Source organism: Aethalodelphis obliquidens, unplaced genomic scaffold, assembly GCF_003676395.1.
Source record: "Aethalodelphis obliquidens isolate GAN/ISIS:26980383/991018 unplaced genomic scaffold, ASM367639v1 scaffold87, whole genome shotgun sequence".
Classification (NCBI taxonomy): domain Eukaryota; kingdom Metazoa; phylum Chordata; class Mammalia; order Artiodactyla; family Delphinidae; genus Aethalodelphis; species Aethalodelphis obliquidens.
Genome location: NW_020838031.1, coordinates 6,795,117 through 6,818,855, shown reverse-complemented (window position 1 = coordinate 6,818,855; position 23,739 = coordinate 6,795,117). Strand labels below are relative to the sequence as shown.

The 23,739-nt window shown below is 46.6% G+C and overlaps 1 protein-coding gene across 10 annotated transcripts in view; it reads right to left on the bottom strand.

Moving 5' to 3' along the window:
* EDARADD (EDAR associated via death domain) overlaps positions 1-19,873 on the bottom strand; it is a 55,166-nt gene extending 35,293 nt beyond the window's left edge. For 2 of the 10 annotated variants that reach the window (XM_027094017.1, XM_027094018.1), the window contains exons 1-4: positions 18,611-19,182; positions 12,172-13,148; positions 9,471-9,529; positions 5,901-5,940 (exon numbers count right to left, since the gene is read on the bottom strand). Coding sequence is in view for 6 of the 10 variants with exons in the window: in XM_027094012.1 (XP_026949813.1) it covers positions 5,901-5,940; positions 9,471-9,529; positions 19,721-19,784 (163 nt within the window). In the remaining 4 variants the exon portion in view is untranslated. Of the gene's footprint in view, positions 1-5,900; positions 5,941-9,470; positions 9,530-10,201; positions 10,581-12,171; positions 13,149-18,610; positions 19,183-19,720 lie in introns of those variants that run through there. The other 8 variants (XM_027094019.1, XM_027094020.1, XM_027094014.1 and 5 more) reach the window with 7 other exon arrangements.
* Between the last annotated feature and the right edge of the window lie 3,866 nt (positions 19,874-23,739).

Genomic DNA, 23,739 nt, shown 5'->3' with positions numbered 1-23,739 from the left:
ATCCCCGAGCAGTGGGTTTCAGTTCCCTGCCAGACCACTGAATTATTCAGACAAGTCATCATATCCTTCCCTGGGAACCAGGGGTCACACACCCTCTTGAAAGGACAGTGCTTGTCACCCACAGCTCCTGGTTGTTCACTCTGTTCCCAAGTGCAACCCCCATGAGACCCTGCATGGGGTGCAGCATTCTCCCTCCCCAGGCGGTCAACATCCGTGACTCACAAGCTACTGTCAATCTCATCTGCCCAGTGTCAGGTGTCCTGTGTGTGGCCATCCCCATAACCCCAGGGCAGGATCCCTCCCTCACCAACAGGGTGAACAGGAGGTAGTCCAAACACGTTCCCCTCTGATAACCTTACATCAGATTCCATGGTGTCCACTGTTTGACAGTTTACTAAATCTCTCAGAGAGCAGAGTGGGATCATGCTTGTCTTGATAGCTCACCCTCCTTAAAGTCAAACCGAAACCATTTCAGTTCTATGGTTAAAGTGGGGATTGCCAGTGAAAGTCAAAGGAACGTGATAGGCATGTGAAATGTCTAACACCTTTCGGAATTAACTGGTAGGAAGGAAATTCCATCCTTAGGTTGTCTTACGTATGTGTTAACTTCACAGTTCCCCAACTTGTGGTGAAGATTGTACAAATGCATTAAAAACTGATTTTGTTCCATCAGATTTTAATCTTTAACCACAGAATTCAACATCCCACTCTAACCTTGAAAATCGCCAGTAATATATTATGTTATGAAAGAAATGTTTAGTGGCATGTAAAATTTTAGAGTTAATAAAGCCCTTAATAGAGAATCATTTAATTCAAGGTTCAAAAGTTAGGACTGAGTGACAGATTAATACATCTATTTATTTTTACATTCCTTAACATTCATTGACCTATTATAGGCTGGTCTGATAGATTTATTCATATAAGGGGCTATATTTATTGCTGCCTACACAATTCTGACTAAAGGCCATTTTTTCCTTAACATTATTATCTGCAAAATTTAAACTAAAAGCACGGTCTCTTATTAAGATTCCATATGGTATCTTTTTAAGCTGGAGCAGTAGAGAGCTTACCTAGCCTTCTGTTTCTCAAGACAGTCCCAGCTCTCTTGCACCAGAATCACCTGGGCTGCCTGTTAACAATGCAGATTGCTGGGCTCCACTCCAGACCTTCTGAATTGGAATCTCAGGGACCCCAGAAATCTGACACCTAACAAGCACCCCACAGAATTCGGATGCACACTGATTTTTCACAGCAAAAAGTCACAGACATGTGACTTCAGTCATACTAATTCTCACAATGGCCAGTGTCATAATTGTTAACCCAGCATTATTGGACAAGTGGGGCTTTTTATTTCCCAACGCAATGTTAGCCTGAAATTAAGAAGCAACTTTTCTTACATGGTCCCCCAAGCACTCCTGTGGTTGCACCCCTCTCCCTCCCCGCTACCCTCCATAAAAGAAAACACCTTCGGGGCTTCCCTGGTGGCGCAGTGGTTGAGAGTCCGCCTGCTGATGCAGGGGACACGGGTTCGTGCCCCGGTCCGGGAAGATCCCACATGCCGCGGAGCAGCTGGGCCCGTGAGCCATGGCCGCTGAGCATGCGCGTCCAGAGCCTGTGCTCCACAGCGGGAGAGGCCACAACAGTGAGAGGCCCGCATACCGCAAAAAAAAAAAAAAAAAGGCCATCTTTGTATGTGTGTCATCACTGGGGGAGGGGTTGGTTTGCTAAAACAGGAGACTGTCAGGACTCTCCGTCATGGCTGGGTGGAAGGCGGTGAACTTGTGGAATGAGCGGGACCAGGTCACGGTAAATCGTGCGGGAAGGAGGGGCTTTTTAGTTTCATGTTACAACAAGGAAACCTATCAGCAAGATACTGTCGGTCAACTGGCAAGATGAGAAACCGTCTAAAATACAACACATTGGCCTGCTAGTTTTCAGGCAGACATTTTTACTTAGGAATTATTTTGGTGATCTCCTGAGTACTTGTTTATTTTCTCCTTTTTCAAACTGAACTACTACTTCCACATTTAGTTAACGAATTATTCCAAATATCATCCATGCTTAAGTTCAAATTTCTCAAAATAATTAACAATAAAATCAGTCTACTTCTCTTTAACTTTACATCCGCTATTTAAGCTTTTTGAACAATGGAAGGGCAGTAATGCCAGAGAAGATGAAGATGGTAAAATCTTGATTGCTTTATGATATAGTTATGTGCCATTTCCCCTCACTAGGAATAGTGCCTCAAAAATCAGAATTCTTTTTCCAAAGACATTTTTCTCTCAAAATATGAAGAGTCACATTCCCTTCAGAACCCTCAAGCCAGCAGTTTCTACGAGATACAGGAATTCTGTGATATAAGATAAACCCCAATCTTAAATTAGTCCTGAGTTTCGTGCCTACAGATCCTCACAGAGCACCTATCATAACAGAAGCCTGATAGAATGAACCTCCCGAAATCTCTAAAATCAGGGGAGGCAAAAGCTACACATTTGTTCCCGACAAGAAAACAGGTATAATAACACGTTTCACCTCAAAAACGTGCTGATCATTGAAATCACACTAGAGTCCCACAGTTGATTTATGGGTAAAAGCACATTATTGAGACCGTGTTAAGGGACTATGTTGTACTGTCCAGGGGAAAAGTAGGAGTATACTAGAATTATAATGAAGACTTTGTGAAACATGCTAATTTTCTTAAGAAAATACATTTTGAGGACTTTTAAAATCATATGGAAATGGTTCAAGATAATTACAAATGACTCCTCTATTAAGTATAGTAGCCCCCCTAGAATTCACTTGTGTCAGAGTCTGAATTGTTCTTAATATAATTAGATTACATTTACTTTTTTAAAAAATAAATTTATTTATCTATTTTTATTTTTGGCTGTGATGGGTCTTCGTTGCTGCGTGCGGGCTTTCTCTAGTTGCGGCGAGCGGGGGCTACTCTCCGTTGCAGTGCACGGGCTTCTCATTGCGGTGGTTTCTCTTGTTGCGGAGCATGGGCTCTAGAGTGCAGGCTCAGTAGTTGTGGTTCGCGGGCTCTAGAGCGCAGGCTCAGTAGTTGTGGCGCACGGGCTTAGTTGCTCCGCAGCATATGGGATCTTCCCGGACTAGGGCTCCAACCCGTGTCCCCTGCACTGGCAGGTGGATTCTTAACCACTGTGCCACCAGGGAAGCCTACATTTACTTTTAAGCTGTAAATTAGTCTCTTCACTAATTATATATGGGCTTTGTTTCCCTAAAAACAACTTCAGTGAGAAAATTACCATAAGCATTTAACGATGATACTGGCTCTATTATGGTATGTTTGAAAAAAATACTGCAGACATTAAATTGTTATTAAATGCAAATGTTGGATATTACATAGAAGATGATGTATTTCTTGGAGATAAGAAATTATGTGCTTAATAACACCTCCCCTCCCCCCCCCATGAATAAGGACAGAGGAAAGATCTGGAGTTACTTGTCAACTCACCACCATTTTAATTAATTTTAATTAAGGTTTTGTAAAGCTCAAATTCTAGAAGAAACCCAACGGTACAGTTACTGTATTATCAGGCTGCTAAGCAACAATCTTCTTCTCTTAAAACAGAAAATCATGTTCAAGAGTGACAGAAAAGGTCTTCGAATAGTTGCTGTGGCCCAGTCTACCTAAAACGGTGGTTCCACTCTTGCCTCTCTGCTACAAAAGCTTTCAACAGTCCTCTACCCTGATGGCTCACGATTCTTTTGCCAGATTTCCCTCCACACCTGTCAGATGCTTGTTGGGAGTCAGGCGCTGTTCCAGTCTTGTTTCGTTGAATTCTCACAAGCACCCTGGGAGGTCGGTGTAATACTTTCCTCTCTGCACTGCAGACTGGACACTGGGACCCTGAGCCATGAGGTCAACTGCTGAGTCCTCTCAGAGCTGGCGGTCTGGCTGCAGCTCGGTGTCTCTTACATGTCTCCTACGTGCGGCACGCCACATCCTTTTTTTTAATATAAATTTATTTATTTATTTATTTGGCTTTGTTGGGTCTTCTTTTCTTCTCTAGTTGCGGAGAGCGGGAGCCACTCTTCATCGCGGTACGCGGGCCTCTCACTGTCGCGGCCTCTTTTGTTGTGGAGCACAGGCTCCAGACGCGCAGGCTCAGTAGCTGTGGCTCACGGGCCCAGCTGCTCCGCGGCATGTGGGATCTTCCCAGACCAGGGCTCGAACCCGTGTCCCCTGCGTTGGCAGGCAGATTCTCAACCACTGCGCCACCAGGGAAGCCCCCACGCCACATTCTTGAATCTTCTTAGGAAGGCTCTCACAGGGAGGTCTGTGTCCCACCCCCTCAGGTTTGCATTAAAAACACCGGTTTCTGGGCCTGACCCCAGACCCACCACATCATGATTTTGGAGTAGCAAAGCCCAGAATCTGCATTTTAAACTAGCTCCCCAGGTAATTCTTCACTGCACCCTAAAAATCCAAGGAACACGGCCCAAGACTGCCTCCGATTCGTCCTGGTGGCCTGGCTTGCACCTTCCACTTTCTTGCTGAACTAGGCAATCACAGCTCGGGGAATTCAGGACACTGAGAAGTCATTCATGGAGAGGGGAAAGGGCAAAGTGTGCTTGGGAGAAGCCTCCCCTAGTACAGCCAGGATTTGGGCTCAAACCTGGCCTTCAGCCTCTTTTCCCTACACCACTGCCATTCCTGGGACGTGCACAGGGGGCAAAAGGAATGAAACTCTAATGATGCCATTTCAGAGAACAGGAAGAAGAGTCTGGTGAGTAGAGAATGAGGGAGGGGGACTTGGCAGAACTACAGACTTAACCACAGGTGGGCCCTGCCAGGGAGCTCCCAACCCTGCAACCCAGTGACCCTGTGATACCCATCACCACAAGGGCTGCTGGGGAACCCCACAGCAGGCTGTGCTGGGAAGTCCTTCCTCTCCAGGAAGCCGGGGTGTCCCTGCCATCTCTGAAGCTGCTCAGATCTGATTGCTCCCCACCCCTCCTCTCTGGCTGGTCAGCAGAGCACGAGGTAAACGCTCTAGTGCGATAAGCGGCAGCTCAGCCTCCACACTGGATACAGCCTTGGAGGCTGCCCCAGGGGAAATTAGGAAAGGCTCAGGCCTTTATGGTCTGCACCACACCTGAGACATTCGCCTGTGGATCATAAAAGCAAGCTCTTTTTGCTTTGGGGTCTGACAGCATCCCTTGCCCCCTGTCTGCTAACAGAACCCTCTTTCCTGTGGTTTGAGTACAACTGACTTCGTGCCCTCCGCCCCCCACCCTCCAACCTCAAGGCTCAGACCTGGTCACCCCTCCATCCTCCGACGACAGCAGCTGATACAGGGATGGCCACATGACCAAACTGCTCCTTTCACGATTTGCCCCTAAAATTGTGCCACGTGTGCTGGGGGAAAGGCTCCCTCTTGCCCCGGCATCTTTAGCTGCACCAAGTAAAGCTGGAGGTGTCAGAGACTATCTTTCCCACCAAGTGGGGAAAGCCTGCTCAAGCATGGAGCCAACACAGAAGACAGAGCCATTGTGGGGGGAGTGGGGGACTGAGCCTGAGACATCGTTTAAATGCTTGGACTTAGCAGCACCCAAAGACTCTAAGCCACCAGGTCCCGCCCCCCATTTTGAACTAATTTGAGCTACATTTCTGACACTTGCAACCCACAGTCCTGGCTTTCTTCATTTTATGCATGTTAAAAAACACCATAGGAATTTGATGTATAATTTGCTATAAAATAATTTCTACATTTTAACAAGAAAATTCGTACCAGAGAAGGGCAAATCATGCACTAAATTATCAGTATGTTTCTGTTTTACAATCTTAAAAAATGAAAAATTACTTTGACTAGTGCTTTGTTCAAGATATGAAAGTAATCACAAGTTTAAATTGCTACTTTAACTGTACATACCTTTAGGGAGTCCCGTGTCTTGAATGGGATATTTGTCTGACTGTAGAGACCAACAAAAGAGGAGTGTTATTTTTAAACACCGTAGTCAATTATAAGATCAAAGTGAAGAGAAAGCTTTGTCTTGGGAAAGTCATGATTTTAATTTAAATCCTTGCAAGTTTTTAGCCTTGGATTTATCAATATGCCTGACCCATTGCTTGCTTTCATTCTCAATTTTATAGAAATGAAACCAAGGTGGATGAGAAGTTAATGCTGGAACATGAAACAGAAGAAGCCTTCAGCTCTGACCACTAAACCACACTTCCTCTCTTTTCTGCAGTGCTCTTCTATTTCCTGCAGCTCAAAATTGAGGGACATTTCTGTTAGTGAATTATGGGGACAGATCCATCTCTTCTCACCATTTCTGTGACATTCATTCAGGCCAATAAGCATGTGTTCTGGGCAGTACTCACAATTGGAGAGCTCTGTCACGGGTTGACTAGGACAGGAGTCAAAAGGTAACTATCCCATTAATTGCACGAAGATCTACAAATTAGTTACCCATTATGCACAATTATGCACAATTCCCCAATGGTTTAGTTGAGGGCAGTACTGTTACAGGGAATTCAAAATAGCAAATGCTCTCATAATCACATATTTCTTTGTTGGTACCGACAAATATGCAGGTATCTAAGCTTCTGGAAGCTTCTACTGCAGATTATACAATGTAGTCATTTTCTAAAGACTTCCATGAGAGGAGTGGGGATGCACCCAATCTCCCTAGCCTGTCCTCTGACCCTGGCTCAGTTCCCACCATCATCTGCATCTGGGCCTTTGGGTCTATAGTCCTCCAGCCTAAAAAAAAAAAAGCTGTACCTCCCAACTCTCCTGTAAGTCTCATCACTATCTTCCTTGGACAGAGGAGGAAAAGAAACAAATGTGGAACCAGGGATTCTGTTTTAAACGCCTTTCCTTGGAGTTTCTTTGGAGCTAGGCAGTAAAGTTTCAGAACCTTCTAGAAGCCTCCAACCCCTTTCCACAAAAGAAATCAATCAATCATCTTTACGGTATCAGTTCAACCTGTGAAGGGGCTGGAGTCTAAGGTCAGACACACTGGTGGTCAAGCGTGTCTACATGACTGAGCCCCAATAACACTCTGGACCCCAAGCATGGGGTGAGCTTCCCTGGTTGTCAATACTCTGTGTGTATCATCAAACATCATTCCTGAGACAAGTAAACACAACGTCACTGACAGAGGGTAGCTGAAAGCTCCATGCTTGCAACTTTCCTGGGCCCTGTCCTATGCCCCTCTTCCTTTGGCTGACTTTAATCTGAATACTTTTGCTGTAATAAACCACAATCCTGAGTGAAAAAAGAAATCAATCAATCAATCAATCATCAATCACAGGGAACTTAAAAATCAAATACTTTTCCCCCAGACTAAATCCTTCTCCATACTCTGCTCCCCAGAGCATGGAAAACACATCTGTACCATAGTGCTTCTCGGGCTCTTTTCAAAGTATTTGTCTATTTCCTCAGACAGACTGTGAGTGTTTCAAGAGAAGGGACCATGATCTGTGCATCCCCAGATTTTGACTCTGTTCAGACTACATGAACGAACAAGTGCAGGTTTCCTGGAGAGACTGACAGTTGAGATGGGCCTAGAGAATGCCCAGGACTCAGAGGACCGCGAGAAAGGAGCATGGTGATTGCAGATGGTGGGCACGGAGGAGCAAGGCCAGGTGGTTGGAAGACGGGCCAGCCTGTAGGATGGATGCATGCTGGAGGTGGAAAAGGAAGACAGGGTTGGACACGAAATAATGGAGCCAGTTTCCATGGAAGACCCTGCAAAGGAGGCAAAGGGATTTGGGAAGGCTGCCATTCTAGGATCTCGGGAAGCTTGGCTCATTTAACACTGCTGCCTGCTTCGTGCCCCACTCTGCATATGGAAAGACGGTCAGCACAGCCTCGCAGGAAGTCAGGCAAGCAAATAATTCCCACACAATGCGATAAAAAGTAGGGACCATGGGGCTTCCCTGGTGGTGCAGTGGTTGAGAGTCCGCCTGCCGATGCAGGGGACACGGGTTTGTGCCCCGGTCTGGGAAGATCCCACATGCCGCGGAGCGGCTGGGCCCGTGAGCCATGGCTGCTGAGCCTGCGCGTCCGGAGCCTGTGCTCCGCAATGGGAGAGGCCACAACAGTGAGAGGCCCCGCGTACCGCAAAAAAAAAAAAAAGAAAAAAGAAAAAAGTAGGGACTATGGATAAGGCAGCACCCGAAGGCCCCAAGGCTGAGAAGCCTTCCCAGATAAGGAACACCTGGGTTGAGTGGCGGGTTGCATAGGAGTTCATTATGTGAGGAAGCAGGGAGGGGCCAGCACTATGGGTATCCCAGGACGGGGGGCAGGGCGTGGGGCATTTGTGGAGCAGCAAATAGCTACACACAACTGGCTCATCAGGGGGATGTTGACACATGGTCATGGAGGACCTCATCTGCCATGTCAAGGACCATGTATTTAATCCTGGAAGGAATGTTATAGTTGAAATGTGTCCCCTCCAAAAATACCTCGAAGTCCTAACCCCCAGTACCTCAGACTGTGACCTCATTGGAAATAGGGTCATTGTAGATAGAATTACTTAAGATGAGGTTATACTGGTGTAGGGTAGGCCCTTAATCCAACAGGACAGACGTCCTTGTAAGAGGAGAAGAGATAACAAGACACAGACACACAGGGAGAAGACGGCCACGTGCCACCAAAGGAAGAGAATGGAGCGAAGCAGCTACAAGCCAGGGGACACCAAGAACTACCAACGACCATCAGAAGCCAGAAGAGGGACTACCCTGGCGGCACAGTGGTTAAGAATCCGCCTGCCAATGCAAGAGACACCGGTTCTAGCCCTGGTCCGGGAAGATCCCACGTGCCACGAAGCAGCTAAGCCCGTGCGCCACAACTACTGAGCCTGCGCTCTAGGGCCCGCGAGCCACAACTACTGAAGCCCGCATGCCTAGAGCCCGTGCTCTGCAACAAGAGAAGCCACCACAGTGAGAAGTCTGTGCACCGCAACAAAGAGTAGACCCTGCTTTCCGCAACTAGAGTAAGCCCACGTGAAACAACAAAGACCCAACACAGCCAAAAATAAATTTCAAAAATTAAAAGAAAAAAAAAGTGGTAACAGAGGTAAATCAACAGCGTATGCCCATCTGACACATGAGCAGGCCGCCTTTAACTTTAAGGTTGTCCTATTTTTTCTTTCGATCTCAAGTTAGATATGTTGATTTCTGAAGAATTGGTAATTAAAAATAGTATTAAAAGCAGACAAGCAGATAAAGACCTCACGTAACCTAAGAAGACCACTTCTGATATGTGCAAAATGAAAACAGAGTCTAACACCATTTTTAACCTGGAGAAACCCCAAGTTTATTATGTCACAGAGAAATATCATGAGAAAGAAATTTATCTTGGAAAACCTTATTTTAGGGTTTCAAATTTCATGTAAGTACTAAGTAATAAAAAATATAAAGAAATAACAAAGGGGAAGAAGGAAAACCAGGAGTCATCACCATCACCATTAATGTAAAAGTTGTAACCTACCATATTAAGGGATATAGTGCTAGGGTCTGTGTCTTCCACTGGCTCCTTTGTCAAATGATCTGTAAAGAGAACAAATAGAGAGCATTTTCTTTAACTCAGAAGCACAGTGTGTCCTTTGATAACTGTCTTCATATAGACACAAGCTACCCCAATCAGTTTGGAGAAAAGCTTACTTTCAGTCACTAGTGGAGACAAAATAAGAAGGAATGGGTTCAGGCTGCATCAAGAAAGTGATGATGACGAATAAACTACATTAAAAAATATTTTGGAACAGTTTACTTATAAATATCTACAAATACTCAGAGGTATACAAACAACTACAAATTAGGTGAACGTGATATTAATGACTCTTTTGCAGACTGGATTTTGAGACAGGCTGGGACCTGGGACCCTTTACTGGAGCGCTTGCACCTGGACAAACATCTCCTCAAGCAACAGAGTACAAAGAAACTATAAAAGACTAAAAATAACTGCATGCAAGTGCCGTTGGGCAAATTATGAACAACATACAGAAAAGAATACAAAAAGGGCACAAACCAACTGCCATTTCTGAGGTGCCGGGAGCAAAAGCAGGGTACTGCACGTGATCCCTGCACACAGCACCACCAAGGGGGTGGGCAGGCCACCTAAGCCACACCTCAGGCCCGACCCACCAATCCGCTCCCACCCTCACCCCAGCTCACCGCGCCCCCCTAGGACAGCAAGCAAGGGCACCTGTTTCTTGTTTTTACCTCTCAAGCTGCAGCACGAGTCCCAATAAAGCATTGCCTGAGTTTCTCGTCTGGTCTCTTATCAATTTCTATTGATTAAAGAGTCCAAGGACCCAGGTCCGCAACGATCTGATTATAACTTTGAGCAAGAAAATTAGAAAAAAAAGCTCCCCCTTTCCAAGACACTTTACGAAACATCTGCCAGAAAACTATCTTGCTCGACAACCACATCTGTCTGAATGGGATCCTCGGTATTTTGTGCAGTCACCACACGACCTGCAAAGCCCTAAGTGGCCAGCCTTGGGCCAATCGAGATTCAGCTTTCATTTTGCTCCCAAATCTTCATTAAGTACATAGTGTGGCCCAGGCACTAGGTCCTGGGAATGCCTTGGGGGAATCCAAACCAACAAAACAGGTCTACTTATGGAGATCATTTGTTTGTTCTCCCCAGATGTTTCCCATCCGAGAATGTGTCCAGACTTCTCACATTTCTCTCCCCGCAGGTGTTGACAATGCCCAAAGGAGAAGCAGTGTGAAGGGAACATCTCTTTGTTTTATGACAGGCTACAGTCACTGGAGAGATTAAAGGAGGTGGCCCAGAGGAGCGGGGGCAAAAGGAGAGAGTTTTTGCCAGTGTCCCCCCATGGAGCAGGGGACAGACACTGCAGCTCCACAAGTGGGGACTGTGCCGTGGTCCTTAGCAGAGCCCAGAGGTGGCAAGACCACAGCAGGGAATGCACGGAGGGGGCTAACCCCTGGGTCCCAGGGTTCCCAGCCCCAAAGAGAAACAAACCCACGATTTGGGTCTGCAAGAGAAACAGAGGGCTCCTGGACCTCAAGAGTCTTCTCAGACTTGGACAACAAGGACATCGAGCCCACCCGGATGCACTAAAAGTTCAAGGCCCCTCTTTTTCCAAGCACCACATCATCCTCTTAGGTTCCTATATGACCCTAAGGAAGGGGCCAGGCCCCAGTTTGGACTGAAATGGAATTTCCTGCCAGCCCAGTAGATGACAGACTCAGACCTGGATTTAAGTCAATGTAAAGAAAATAAAAACAAGTTGTGTTGCTAACTCCACCCTGAGTTTACAGAACTCCTGCTGCCCAAGGAAAGGAGAAGGCAATTATCATACAGAGCATTTGGTGTTAAGACAGTAGAAATGCAGAATGATATGGAAACACAGGAGGAACACAAGCCTAGCCTGGGGTGTCTGGTGGGGAGTGAAGAGAGGGTAGAGAGGAGCCTATAGAGGAGACAACACGAGTCCAGAAGGATGAGTTGAAGCTAGCCAGGAGAAGTCAGGGAGGGAAAAGCATTCTAGGCAGAGGGAACAGCATAGGCGAAGGCCTAGAGATGAAAAAGAACGGGACACATGAGCATACTTCAAATAGATCCAGCTGGACACCTGCATTCGGTTTTCCAGTTTTTCCTTTCTATCCTTCTCATGTCTCGCTCCTGGCTGGGGAGCGGGTAGTAGAAGCCACCATGAGTAGCCTCCAGTCCTTTCTTTCCCTCCTATCACAGCCTAGTCTCAACCGCTTAATTTTCACCAAAGTGTATCTGGATGATAAAACTTTTGTTTTTGGCCACGCGGCCTTGTGGGATCTTAGTTCCCTAACCAGGGATTGGACCTGGGCCTTCAGCAGTGAGAGCGTGTTGTCCTAACCACTGGATCGCCAGGGCATTCCCTGGATGATAATACTTTAAAAGCTTACCTCCACTAGGGGAGTGGAATTTTAATAGGAATCCTGTGTAGCTATTGCCCACCAAGTCTATGACAAGTTAGGCCTGTTTCCTACAGAGACATTAGTACGCGAGGAAGGAAAAAGATGAAGAGGAAGAAAATGGAGAAGATAGCTGGGAAAGGCAGAATTACCCCCAAAAGCAGCAGTGAGAATGCAAACAGGACAGTTAAAGGGAAGGCACACAGGGCCTGGGAGCAGAAGGCTTGGGTCCTCACCGCCACACCGCTGAGACCTAGTGGCCTGACCTTGAATGAGTCTAGCTGTATGACCTTGGATGACTCATTTTAAGTGTTCCCGGCCTCTGGCTCTTCCTCTGTAACAGGAGCGGGTCCACGTGGCTGGTTCCCACACCCAGCTGATCATCATTATTCTGGTCAGGTCAGGTTTGGGAACGACTCCCCCTGAGAATCTGTGCCTCAGAGGGTGATGGGGTGAACAGGACCACAAGTGTTTGGAGGCCCAAAGTCTCTTGCTTTGGTCTGAAACCTCTGAGAATAGATGGAACTTAAGATGGGAAGGGCACAGAGAATTTAGGGTTTTTTTTTTGTTGTTTTCTGAAGCACAACAGCAAAGTGAGAGGGCAATGAGGAAAGGCTTAGGTGATCAGGAGAGGTTTAGGACCAGTCTTAGAGGCACGTTCAGGTCTTTTATTATTTTCATTCGCATGGTTGTGACTGTATCAGCTTCTGACGTAGCCCAGGCTGGGGATGAAGTTCTTCCTCACGTGTTATTGCCAAATCCGCTCACAGACCCAGGCCCACGCTGTCTCTCCACTTGTTCTACCTGATCCCGGGCCTTCCCCCTGGCCCTCGCTGCAGTTCACGCAGAAACACCTTTGTTCTCCCAGGCCCGTGTTGTGTAGGTTATTTGGAGGAGGGCTGATCCTGGTTATTGGAGACTAGTCTAGAAGCAGTTGTCCTAAAGTATTTCTGAGAGCTCTTGGAGGCACACGTTTACAACATTATTAGTATGAAATCAAATAGTTTACTCAGAAGCTTTAAAATGTTTATTTTTACAGGCCCCAGGTAACAGCAGGCTGGGCCTCTAGGCAAGGCTCTGATATCAGATGGGGCACGAAGAAGCGGAAACAGAAAGGGGGATCGTGCGAGCTCCGAGGTGGCAAGGCCAGCAGCTCAGCCAGGGGTGGGTGGGGACCTTCCTCCTGATGCTGGCTGTTGCTCTACTGTCCCAAAGCTGCCTCCATTCTCCTGGATTGGTGACTCTAAAGAAGGCAGAGGTCACCCCAAATTAGCTGGTAATTGATCAAAGGGGGTCTCACGATGGCAATGAGAATGATGTTTAATTCACATGAGCATCTTCTGGGGAGGTCCTCAAAAGGCCTGAGTGAAACCCATGGTGAGCTAATGCCACTCAGCTGCTGGAAGGACACCCGGCCTGGCTCCCAGAGGCCCCAGGGGACAGCAAGCAAGGCCAGCTGCAGTTACTTGTTTCTCTGGGCCTCAGGTGCCTCATCTGTAATATTCAGGGGGAGGGGGGACAGAGAGCCTCCACGTGCCCTTCCAGCTTTAAAAGTCCATGAGTGGTGAGAAGTAGGGGCCCCAAAGGTGAAAAGAGCATCTTCAGGTGAAGGTCACTCCAACACAGGAAGCCCAGTTACAATTAGAGCTCCCACTTACCCAGTACCCCTCCCCGCCCACCCACCCCATCGCCCCACGCTGCCTGGTTTACACACAGCCCCGTTTCATCCTCACAGTAACCCTGAGAGAGGGCCAAGTGTCTCCTTTATCCATACTGAGTGCCCAAGGTCACAGGGCAAAGGAAGCAGCAGAATTTGGATTTGGGACTTTCTGACTTCAAAATCTACCCGTTTTCCACTGCCTTCGGGTTGCTTGAAGTGGTTCATGCGTTGACCACCTGATAACAGACTGTCCTGGGGGGATCTCTGTGTCCAAATTTTCCCTTCCTATGAGGGTACCAGTCACATGGGATGAAAGCTCCCTCTGATGACCTCCTTTTAACTTGACTGCTTCTGTAAAGACTTTATTCCCAAATCAGGTCACGTTCTGAGGTACTGGGGGTTAGGATGCCCACAAAATTTTTTGCGGGTGGGGAGCACAGTTCAACCCATAACAGTCCACTCTCTGGCCCCCAAATTCATGTCCTTCCCATGTGCAAAAGACATTCACCCGACATCCCCTAAAGCTTTCATCATTCCGGCATCAACTCTAAATGCAAAATCTCACCTACCCATCACCCACTCAAAGACCCAGCTCTCGTCAGCTCCTGAATCAGAATCCCCAGGAGCCCTGGAGACTGTGGGCTGCACCCGGCAGCCTCTCCACCAGGAACGATCTCAGATTGTCCAACACAGATGTGGGTACGCTGCCCAAGAGCAGCACAGTCACGTCCGGACCTCTCCCTTTATGAATCACATTAGATAAGGGCCAATAGTTCCTCAAGACAGTTCCTCAAAGGAAGTTCAAAGATCTCCTCTAAAGATGTCCTTTCAGAGAGACAAAGAGGGAAGCATGTCAGAGCTTCCTGGCTTTCCCGATCATCAGGAAACAAAAGAGTGGGGCTTTTTGTGCATCTTAGTGAAAAAGTAAAGGCAATTCTTTGAACTCGGTGATTTCATTTTATTTTTCCTCTGTTATTATTTTTTGTACCCGAGCTTTTCTTTTGACCTACAGCTGTTTTCACTACTGATTCTAAGGAAGCCCTAGAGTCCTAACCGTATTCAGGATTACAGAAGCTCTCAGGGCAGCAGCGCTAACAGGCTGCTAAGTTTACCTTCTTCTCTGTCTGGCAGCAGCCCTGCTCTGTCATCCCTGCACCTCAGAGCAGGGGCTGAACAAGCTGAGAAAGGTCCAGGGATCAAGAAGGTGCACCTCTAGAGCGACTTCTCTAGATGATGGCCAAGCTGAGGGAGGGGGAGGGGAGGGAAGAGATGAACCAAGGGATGAAAGAGGAATGCAGACAAGGGGGAAATACTTGGGTGGAGAGAAGGAAACTTAGAGGCATTGTTAAGAAACGGAAAGAAATGAAGTGGGCATTGGAAAAACCCACGGGACGGGGAAGGAGAAAGGGAGAAAGGAAAACCGCAGCCTGTCAGCACTCTCTGGTGGATGTGGTGAATGAACTGGCTGGTCCAGCCTTTCAAATAAGGGTGCTGCTCGAAGTAGTTCCCCCTTCAGTCCTGGTTTCTGCTCCCGGTGCTACTGGAGTTTGCAAGAAGGACAGGGTGCCACATCAGACCCGTCCAAGCGCGGAGGAGGGTTGCATGAGGGGTGAGATGCCACCTAAGGGGCTGTCCTGGGCCGGTCTCTAGGGCCAGGGCTCCCAGGGAGCAGCCCTGTGTGCAGTGCAAACAATACCCCGAGGATAAACAAAGGCAGAACATACGCTGATGTGCTCCCTGGCCAAGGGCACTTACTTAGCTCACTGCGACAAAGCAATGAACTGTACCATCTCCCCAACTCTCCCGACTTTCAAAGCCTCTTTCTTTGTTTCTGTCCTTAATGTATGTATGAACATGAATCAGATTTTATTCACTTTCAACAGGCAATTCTGACTCATTCCACCATGGATGGTTTATTAGTGGTAGAGATGGAATGAGATGGTCACACTGTAACCAGCATGACTATTTTCCTGCCAGTGTAAATTTTCTCAGGGCAAAGAGTTGTTTTTTTAATTAAGTTCATACGGTATAATAATAGATACCCACCTTTGTTATATGCATGTGGATATACAAACATCTTTTTTTTTTTAACTTTACAAGGTAAACCCAGTTAACATATCTAACTGAATCAGTTCCTAAGATGCCAATATGGGAAGAGCTTTTTCTGCCCAGTTTAATGAATAGGTGGTTACATTTTATATCTTTCATTCATTTACTGAGATAAGTATTTAACCAAGGCTTACTAAGTGCTGGGTACTGGGCCAGGCGTTGGAGAAAAACGGTCAAGCAAAACAGACATGCCCTCTGTCTAAGAACTTATAGCCTAACGGGGGAGAGAGACAATAGTGAAATCTTCACAGCTAGAAAGGGTGACAGGTGCTGGAAGGGTGCACCAAGGTTGTGTAACATGGAGCTGAATCTACCTCAGTTTTGAGCTGAAATCTGAAGGGTGGGCAGGAGGTAAATGGACTGGCGGGGGTTGGGAGGAGGTGAAGGGAGCCTTCCAGGCAGCAGAAACAACTTGTGCAAAGGCCAGGAGGCAGGTGGTCCAGGGCTCTCAAGGAAACAGAGGAGGCAGGGTGGCTGCAGTGCAGACGAAGAGAAAGAGCAGGCTTGTCGACTGAAGGGAGAGCTACAGGCCCACGTACAGAGTATGGACACCACTGAAAGACTGAGGATTTACTGGAAAGTCAGCGCAGGTTTCTGAGTAGAGGAATGGCGAGAACTGATTTGTTTTTAAAAGGTCACTCTGGCCACTTTTAGGTGTACAGGTTGGTGGAAGGTGACAGTGTGTATGCAAATACAAGTTGGGAGGTGAGTGCAGGAAATCTACTGAGACAGCATGGTAACTGGGTCTGGGGTGGAGACATGAAAATGCCACGTAACGAGTTTTACACATTATCACCACTTGTGGCTTCATTACAGAAATGGAAGGGATGTGTCCTGGAGGTTATAAAAATGATATGAGATGTTAGAAAGAGGAAGTCATTTTTTTGGTCATATTTCTGTCCAACCCTTTGTTTCTATATGCAAGTGTGGAGATATTATATATCTTTTTTTAAACTGGACGAACCCTCATCTAATGGATAGAATTCCAGAGTGGGAATGGACATGAGAGTATCTTTCAGATGCCTGGAGATGTTCTTCAACATCGCTGCAAGTGAGAGGGAGATCTCTACTCAGGAGGTCTCTCCCCTCTTTGTAGGAAGCCAACAAAAGTCCACCTACAAGTTTGGGTTCTACCTCTCAAAGTCAAGGAGACAGGTTCTTTCCAAATGACGCCCTCCTATCATCATATCCTCAGGTCTCTCATCCCGCCACATGTGCTGGGATTTCCTAGTCCCTTTGTTCCAGGTTGTGAGCTTCCATTTTGGCTGGGCCAAGCAGGCTAAGTAGCATCACCGGACTTCTAGATCCTGCAGTACTATTACTGTCATCTAAGATCCTATTGGCTGCCCTGGTGGCCTTGTCACACTCTTGACTCACTGAGGCTTTTTATACGTGAAGCTGTGTTTCCCAGCACCCACCTCCTCTGGTGCCATTGATTTTGGGGGTCCCACGCAGACCTTATATGTATCCCCATTCAGTGGGTCCCGATCAAGATCTTTTTGAATCTCCTTCCCCATGATCATTTAATGAGATGCGAAACCACTGTTAGTAAAATCTAGCTTAACACCTCTTGGCATCTTGCCAATTACATTTTCAGAAGAGGAAGTGGATGCAGAGGTGAGAGCTGGGGGGCAGGGGTAGGATTTCTCCCTTAATTTCCCCTTCTGTTTTTCCAAACAATGAATATGGGGGAGGAGAAGGATATCCAAACCATTTACTTATCTTCCATCTCCCATGGATAAAATGTTTACCATTCCTCACTTAAAGAAGAACCACTTGAAGGAGAATTTAGATCTTTCTTAAAATCTCCAGGAAACTCTCCCAGACCCAGCACATCACAAGGCCAAGTTAGCAATCTTCTGACCCACCTCCAGATACTTTCTATCTCATTCTCCTAACTGCTCAAGCCCCAAATGAACAATAAAATATTCAAGCTCCGGCCCTGCCCAAGCCCAAGAAATAAAATAGGGAACACGTGTCTCTAAGCAGGTATCTGTGGTTCTGTATATCTGGCTCTCTCCCTAGCCTTTCCAGCCTCAACAAAACTAGAAAAAGCCCCAGTGTGCTCTGGCGGATACATCATTCATTCATTCACATGTTCGACAAACAGTCACTTTGGATCAGCCTAGGGTATGGGAGAGCAAGGACAGCGAATTCCTGAAAGGTGAAGTCGGAGGAAGATTTTCAATTCAAGTGAAATTAAAGAAAAATCGAGAGCCTGGTCTCAAGAACAGGCACAGTATTCTACGGTTTTTCAATTCAAGTGAGATTAAAGAAAAATCTAGATTCTGGCTTCAGGTGCAAACAAAATATTTAACGATAAGGACAAAACTAGAGGCCATTCTAACCAAAGGCCTCTACAGGTGGGATCAGCCGCCTGGTTTTGTGGATACTAGTTTATGAAATAGCTCCGAGGGCCAATATTTAGAACAAAACCATTTAATAAAAGTGAAACGAGGAGAGAAGAGGAGAAATGAGAAGGCACGTGAGTAGGGAGAAAGGGAGAGCTCGGGAGGAAAGAAAGAAATCCACCCCTTGCGCTCTTTTCTGCCGGAAAGGTTTGAGGGGCTTGTTTCAACCTGGCATCCCCGGTGCAGAACAAAGACGCTGGGGCGAGAGAGCAAGAGGAGAGAAGGGGCGTCTCAGGCACGCTTGGGGGTGACTGGGGCCAGGGGGCCGCGGGGGGCGCGCGCCACCAGCAGCCGCTCGCGGGGGGAGCCTCGCACCTCGCCCTCCGGGACCGGGCGCCGCCGCTGTCCCCCGTCCGGCCCCGCGCGGACCCGGGTCGGGCGCCAGGGTCCAGGGTGGTCCCAGGTCGCCCCTCGGGGCTCGTGGGGAGCTCGGCCCCGACAGCCCCGCCGCAGACGCGGATGCCTAGCGATCTAGCGACCCGCGGTCCGCGCTCCGGCTGAGGGTGCGGCGCGGTGTCAACTTACCCGCGCGCACAGGGTCGTCCGGAGAAGCCATGGGGACAGAGTGGGGCCGACGGGCGCCAGAGCAGGGCCGGGCGGCTGGCGGGACAGGGGAGGAAAGCCGGGTTGCAGGGCTCGGTTGCCCTGCCTTTCGGACGCGTGGGGAGCGAACCTCGGCAGCTCCGCGCGCCCCTCCTCCGCCCGCTCCTCCCCTCTCTCCGCCGCTCTTCCCGGCGCTCACTTCCTGCTTGGCAATTAGCAAAGCCCCTGCCGTGCGCGTCCGGTTCCACCCCCCGCCCTCAGACGCGTAACCTGGAGCCCGGGTGCAGCGGACCAGGGCGCGGGGAGAGTCCCCGGGTGCCCCGGAGTCGCCAGCACCCGCCGCGAGCGCCCTTCCAGTCCTGCGCCCAGGTCTCCCAGGGCAGGTCCCGCCGCGGAGCTCGCGGGAGTGCTGCCCGGGACCTGCTGCGAAGCGATTATTAGCCTTAAAAGCCGGCTGCAGTCGCGGGTCGCTCTCCTGGCTCCCTCCTTTCGCCCTGAGCCCGGCCGCAACTCTCCTCCGCGCACAGGCCTGTGCTGAGACGCCTGGCGGCGGTCTAATGTTTAGACCGTTTCCTGCTCTTTAGGCAGAGTACGCCGCTGCATGATGGCACACGCTAATAATTTCTATTTTGATTTTTCTTTGGCATTGGTTATTACATGACCTCCAGGGTACTTACAACACAAAGGGAGTGAAAAGAGGAAGCCTGACACACACTCGCACAGCCTCGCTAGAAAAATAGCTTAGGGCTCCCTCGGAAATGCCAAGGTCTAATTTTTTAAATTTTAATTTTATACCAATTACGTGCGCACAGATTGGAATCTTCCACTAAGAATATTTTTAAGAATGTTATATTTTAACTAAACCTATCATCCACCATAAATCTATTACTATACGAGGGTTACAGGCAATTTAAATTTAATAGTAATCTCTTAAGGGTTTAAAATAACCTTTGTCTTCACACATAAGAATTGAAAGAGAGGAACTGATTTGAAAGAGATAACATAGCTTTTAGTCAGTTTATCGTGAAGGAGCAGCCTCTGGCTAAAAACTCAGCTCCGAAAAATGCAGGAAAGCAGCAAGTGTGTACATACCCTCTTGGCGACCAGGGGCGTGCTTTGTGCCTCTCCCCCTCTGTTGAGTAGTCCTGAGGCCCATGGCACTCTCCACATCGGCACTTAATATGCCATGAAAGAAACGGGAGGCTCAGAGAAGAGGGTCCGGCTGGCTGTCGACCTTCTGGTGGAAAGCTCTCTGGGGAATCTGTGGGTGGAAGGATGAACTTCCTTTTGGTCTGCCTTCTGATAGGAAGGGAAATTTTTTTAAACGGTGTTTTCTCTTAGCATCCTTTTTGAGGTTTGGTTTGTGGTTCTTTCTGTACTTCTCATGATGATGGAATTATTTCTGAGGTTGGTTGTCAGGAACCACATAGCAAGTCGGCAACACAAGCGCAAGCATTGCTCTGAAGCTGGTTTGCTTTTCAAAACCCTGACTTAATTGTCTTATCACTCCCACTTTTATTATATCAGATAGAAGAGGGGTGGCAGAAACACACTTCACCATTAATTTTTTAAAAGAAAATTGACTATATATATTATTCCCTTTCATTCCATTTCCTTGTACCTACTTTTTGTGAATTGCAACCATAAGCCGTCATTACCTTATTTTTCCCATGTGCTTTGTGAACTCTAAAGTGCAATGCAAGTGGAACTTTTTTTTTAATTTACAAAAAGCTAATTTAAAAACAATTATCTTTATTGGAGTATAATTGCTTTACAGTGGTGTGTTAGTTTCTGCTTTATAACAAAGTGAATCAGTTATACATATACATATATCGCCATATCTCTTCCCTCTTGCATCTCACTCCCTCCCACCCTCCCTATCCCACCCCTCTAGATGGTCACAAAGCACGGAGCTGATCTTCCTGTGCTATGCGGCTGCTTCCCACTAGCTATTTTACATTTGGCAGTGTATATATGTCCATGCCACTGTCTCACTTTGTCCCAGCTTACCCTTCCCCCTCTCCATGTCCTCAAGTCCATTCTCTAGTAGGTCAGCGCCTTTATTCCCATCTTGCCGCTTGGTTCTTCATGACCATTTTTGTTTGTTTGTTTTTTAGATTCCATATATATGTGTTAGCATATAGTATTTGTTTTTCTCTTTCTGACTTACTTCACTCTGTATGACAGACTCTAGGTCCATCCACCTCACTACAAATAACTCAATTTCGTTTCTTTTTATGGCTGAGTAATATTCCATTGTACATATTGCTACATCTTCTTTATCCATTCATCTGTTGATGGACACTTAAAAACAATTATCATCCACTGGAGTTGCCAAAGGGCTACCATACAATCCATTTGCTGTCATACTGTGTCCTTCTGCTTTTCCTTCTATTGCTACCCAAAGAGGGTTTTAAAACACTCTTTAAAATAGACATTTTTGACTTTTCTTAATAGCACCTAAATTAACTCATGAATCTCGGAATCACAATAAATGGGAATTGGTAACCAAAGAGTCAGATGTGCTGGATTTGACTCACAGGCCCGTCACCATGAGTTTGCGTTACTTTAGCACAAAAAGTTACTAGTGTGCTACTTTGTGTGCACACTTTAGCACACAAAGTTTTGTTACTCAAAACTCTTGAGTCTGTAAGAATTTGTAGGATTGTGAAAGTTAAATGAAATATTGCATATATAAAATTACCTAAAAGTGCCTGGCTTATAGTAGGTACAAATAAACCAACTACTTTCCTGCCTTCATTCTTTCCTTGGAATTTAGTCTATTATGAGAAGCTCCTATTGCCTTTGTTATAAGAAATGAACCAGTATTTATTATAGGGTTCGTGTACAGCACAGATCAATGGATTGATTGATAGCCCCCTCATGCCCCAAACAAAATGCCAAGCCCTGGGAAACCAAAGTGAGAAGTCCCTGACTTTTAGGAGTGTGTGGTCAAGAGAGATCTGCAGATACTCTTTCACTGTAGAACCAAGATAATGAAAGTTTAAAACAGGAAGGGGTATGTGTGGAAGAAAGGGATTAAAGACCTATGGAAGCCAAGTGGCTTGGTGGTGACCACCCTCAGACTGACAGTTTGCCACGGAAGTTTTCATGCAAATTTTGAGACGTTTGTTTATGATACTATGGTTAAAGCCTTAAGTGGGGGGAAAACTGTTGGTCTTGTGTCTTTTCACAGACAATGACGGTGATCAGGAATGTTATCTTCAAATGGGGAAAACAGCAACTCAAAACATAAGTTTATTTGATTCATCATTGAAATATGTTGTTTTTGTTCATTTTACATCATTTTGGGTGTTACTTAAATTTATGCAACCTGAGATAAAAAGTTATATTGTTGAACCACATACTTCCTTATTTCAAAGGGTTGTTGTACATTGTGTGTAAATGAACCCAGCAAACTGGTTAGACCTGCAATGATAGCATATGGATTTAGGATTATAGGAGACTCCTTATGTTCCAGAATGGGACAGTCTCTCGGTTGAATTGGCTTGATATACCCTTGGGGAATTGTGTGTTGTGGAAGAGGCGCAAATGAGAGTTAGTAAGTTCATTTGTCTCCTTTTTGGAACAGATATTTGCGAACGTTTGTCTAGAGTATGTTAAGGCAGTGGTAGTGGGTCTCTGCTGTTTTGCCACATAACTTCTCATAGTAATGCCCCAGTGTACTCCCGGAGAACCATCGTTCCGCTCTCAATCCATGTGATCAGGCTGTGGCACCATCACCCCTGCCTCCTGACTCTGGGGGTTGGCAAGTGACCCAGGAGTAGCCTTTCCAGACACCGCTGAATGAGCCAACAAGCCTAGGAGATGCCTGGTACCTTTGCTGGGATGTATGGGAGATGGGCCTGTGCATGGTGAAAGAAATGAGCAGGACTGAAATGTTTGGGAGGGTCCATATCCTGGAGAGCCTTGAATGCCATACAAAAGCACGTGAAGCTATTTTTCAGCAACAGGAAGCCAGGAAGCTAGTTTTTGGAAAGTGGCATATGAAAATCGGTGTTTTTGGAGGATTGGTGTGGCAGCTGTGTGTAGGATAGGATGCGGCGAGGAGAGAATGCAGGCCAGGAGACCATTTCATCTTTACAATACGCTGTAATTTACTACAGGGTTGAATTTACATCCTCGTCCAAATGTGAGGGAAACTCAAATCGGAAATTTTAAGATGTCTTTCTGTGGCCTGTTTAAGCATTCACCGCCTCACACAAACTGATTGCCCTGTAGATTTGCATCTATGCACAAAAACGTTAACAGAGAGACTGAAAAACTTAAGGAAAATATTATCATTTTTGCCGCTTTGAATACTGTTTGACAGGAGCACAACATTCTGGTGCATTTGTTTAAGCAGAAATAGTTCTTTTTTTAATTGAAGTATAGTTGATTTACAATGTGTTAACTTCTGCTGTACAGCAAAGTGACTCAGTTATACACACATATACTTTTTTTTTTTTTTTGGCCACGCCATGTGGCATGTGGGATGCGGGATCTATCTTCGTTCCCCGGCCAGGGATCATACCTGCACCCCCTGCATTGGTAGTATGGAGTCTTAACCACTGGACTGCCAAGGAAGTCCCTATATATTCTTTTTTTTTTTTTAATTTAATTTATTTTTGGCTGCATTGGGTCTTCGTTGCTGCGTGTGGGCTTTCTCTAGTTGCAGCAAGTGGGGGCTACTCTTCGTTGCGGTGCACATGCTTCTCATTGCAGTGGCTTCTCTTGTTGCAGATCTTGGACTCTAGGCGTGCAGGCTTCAGTAGTTGTGGTGCACAGGCTTATACATTTTTTTTAATGTTCTTTTCCATTATGGTTTATCTCAGGATATTGAATATTGTTAACTGTGCTATACAGTAGGACCTTGCTGTTTATCCATTCTATATGTAATCGTTTGCATCTACCAACCCCAAACTCCCAGTCCATCCTCCCCAACCCCCTTCCCCCTTGACAACCACAAGTCTGTTCTCTGTCTGTGTGTTTCTGTTTCATAGATAAGTTCATTTGTATCATATTTTAGATTCCACTTATAAGTGATATCATATGGTATTTATCTTTCTCTTTCTGACTTACTTCACTTAGTGTAATAATCTCTAGTTGCA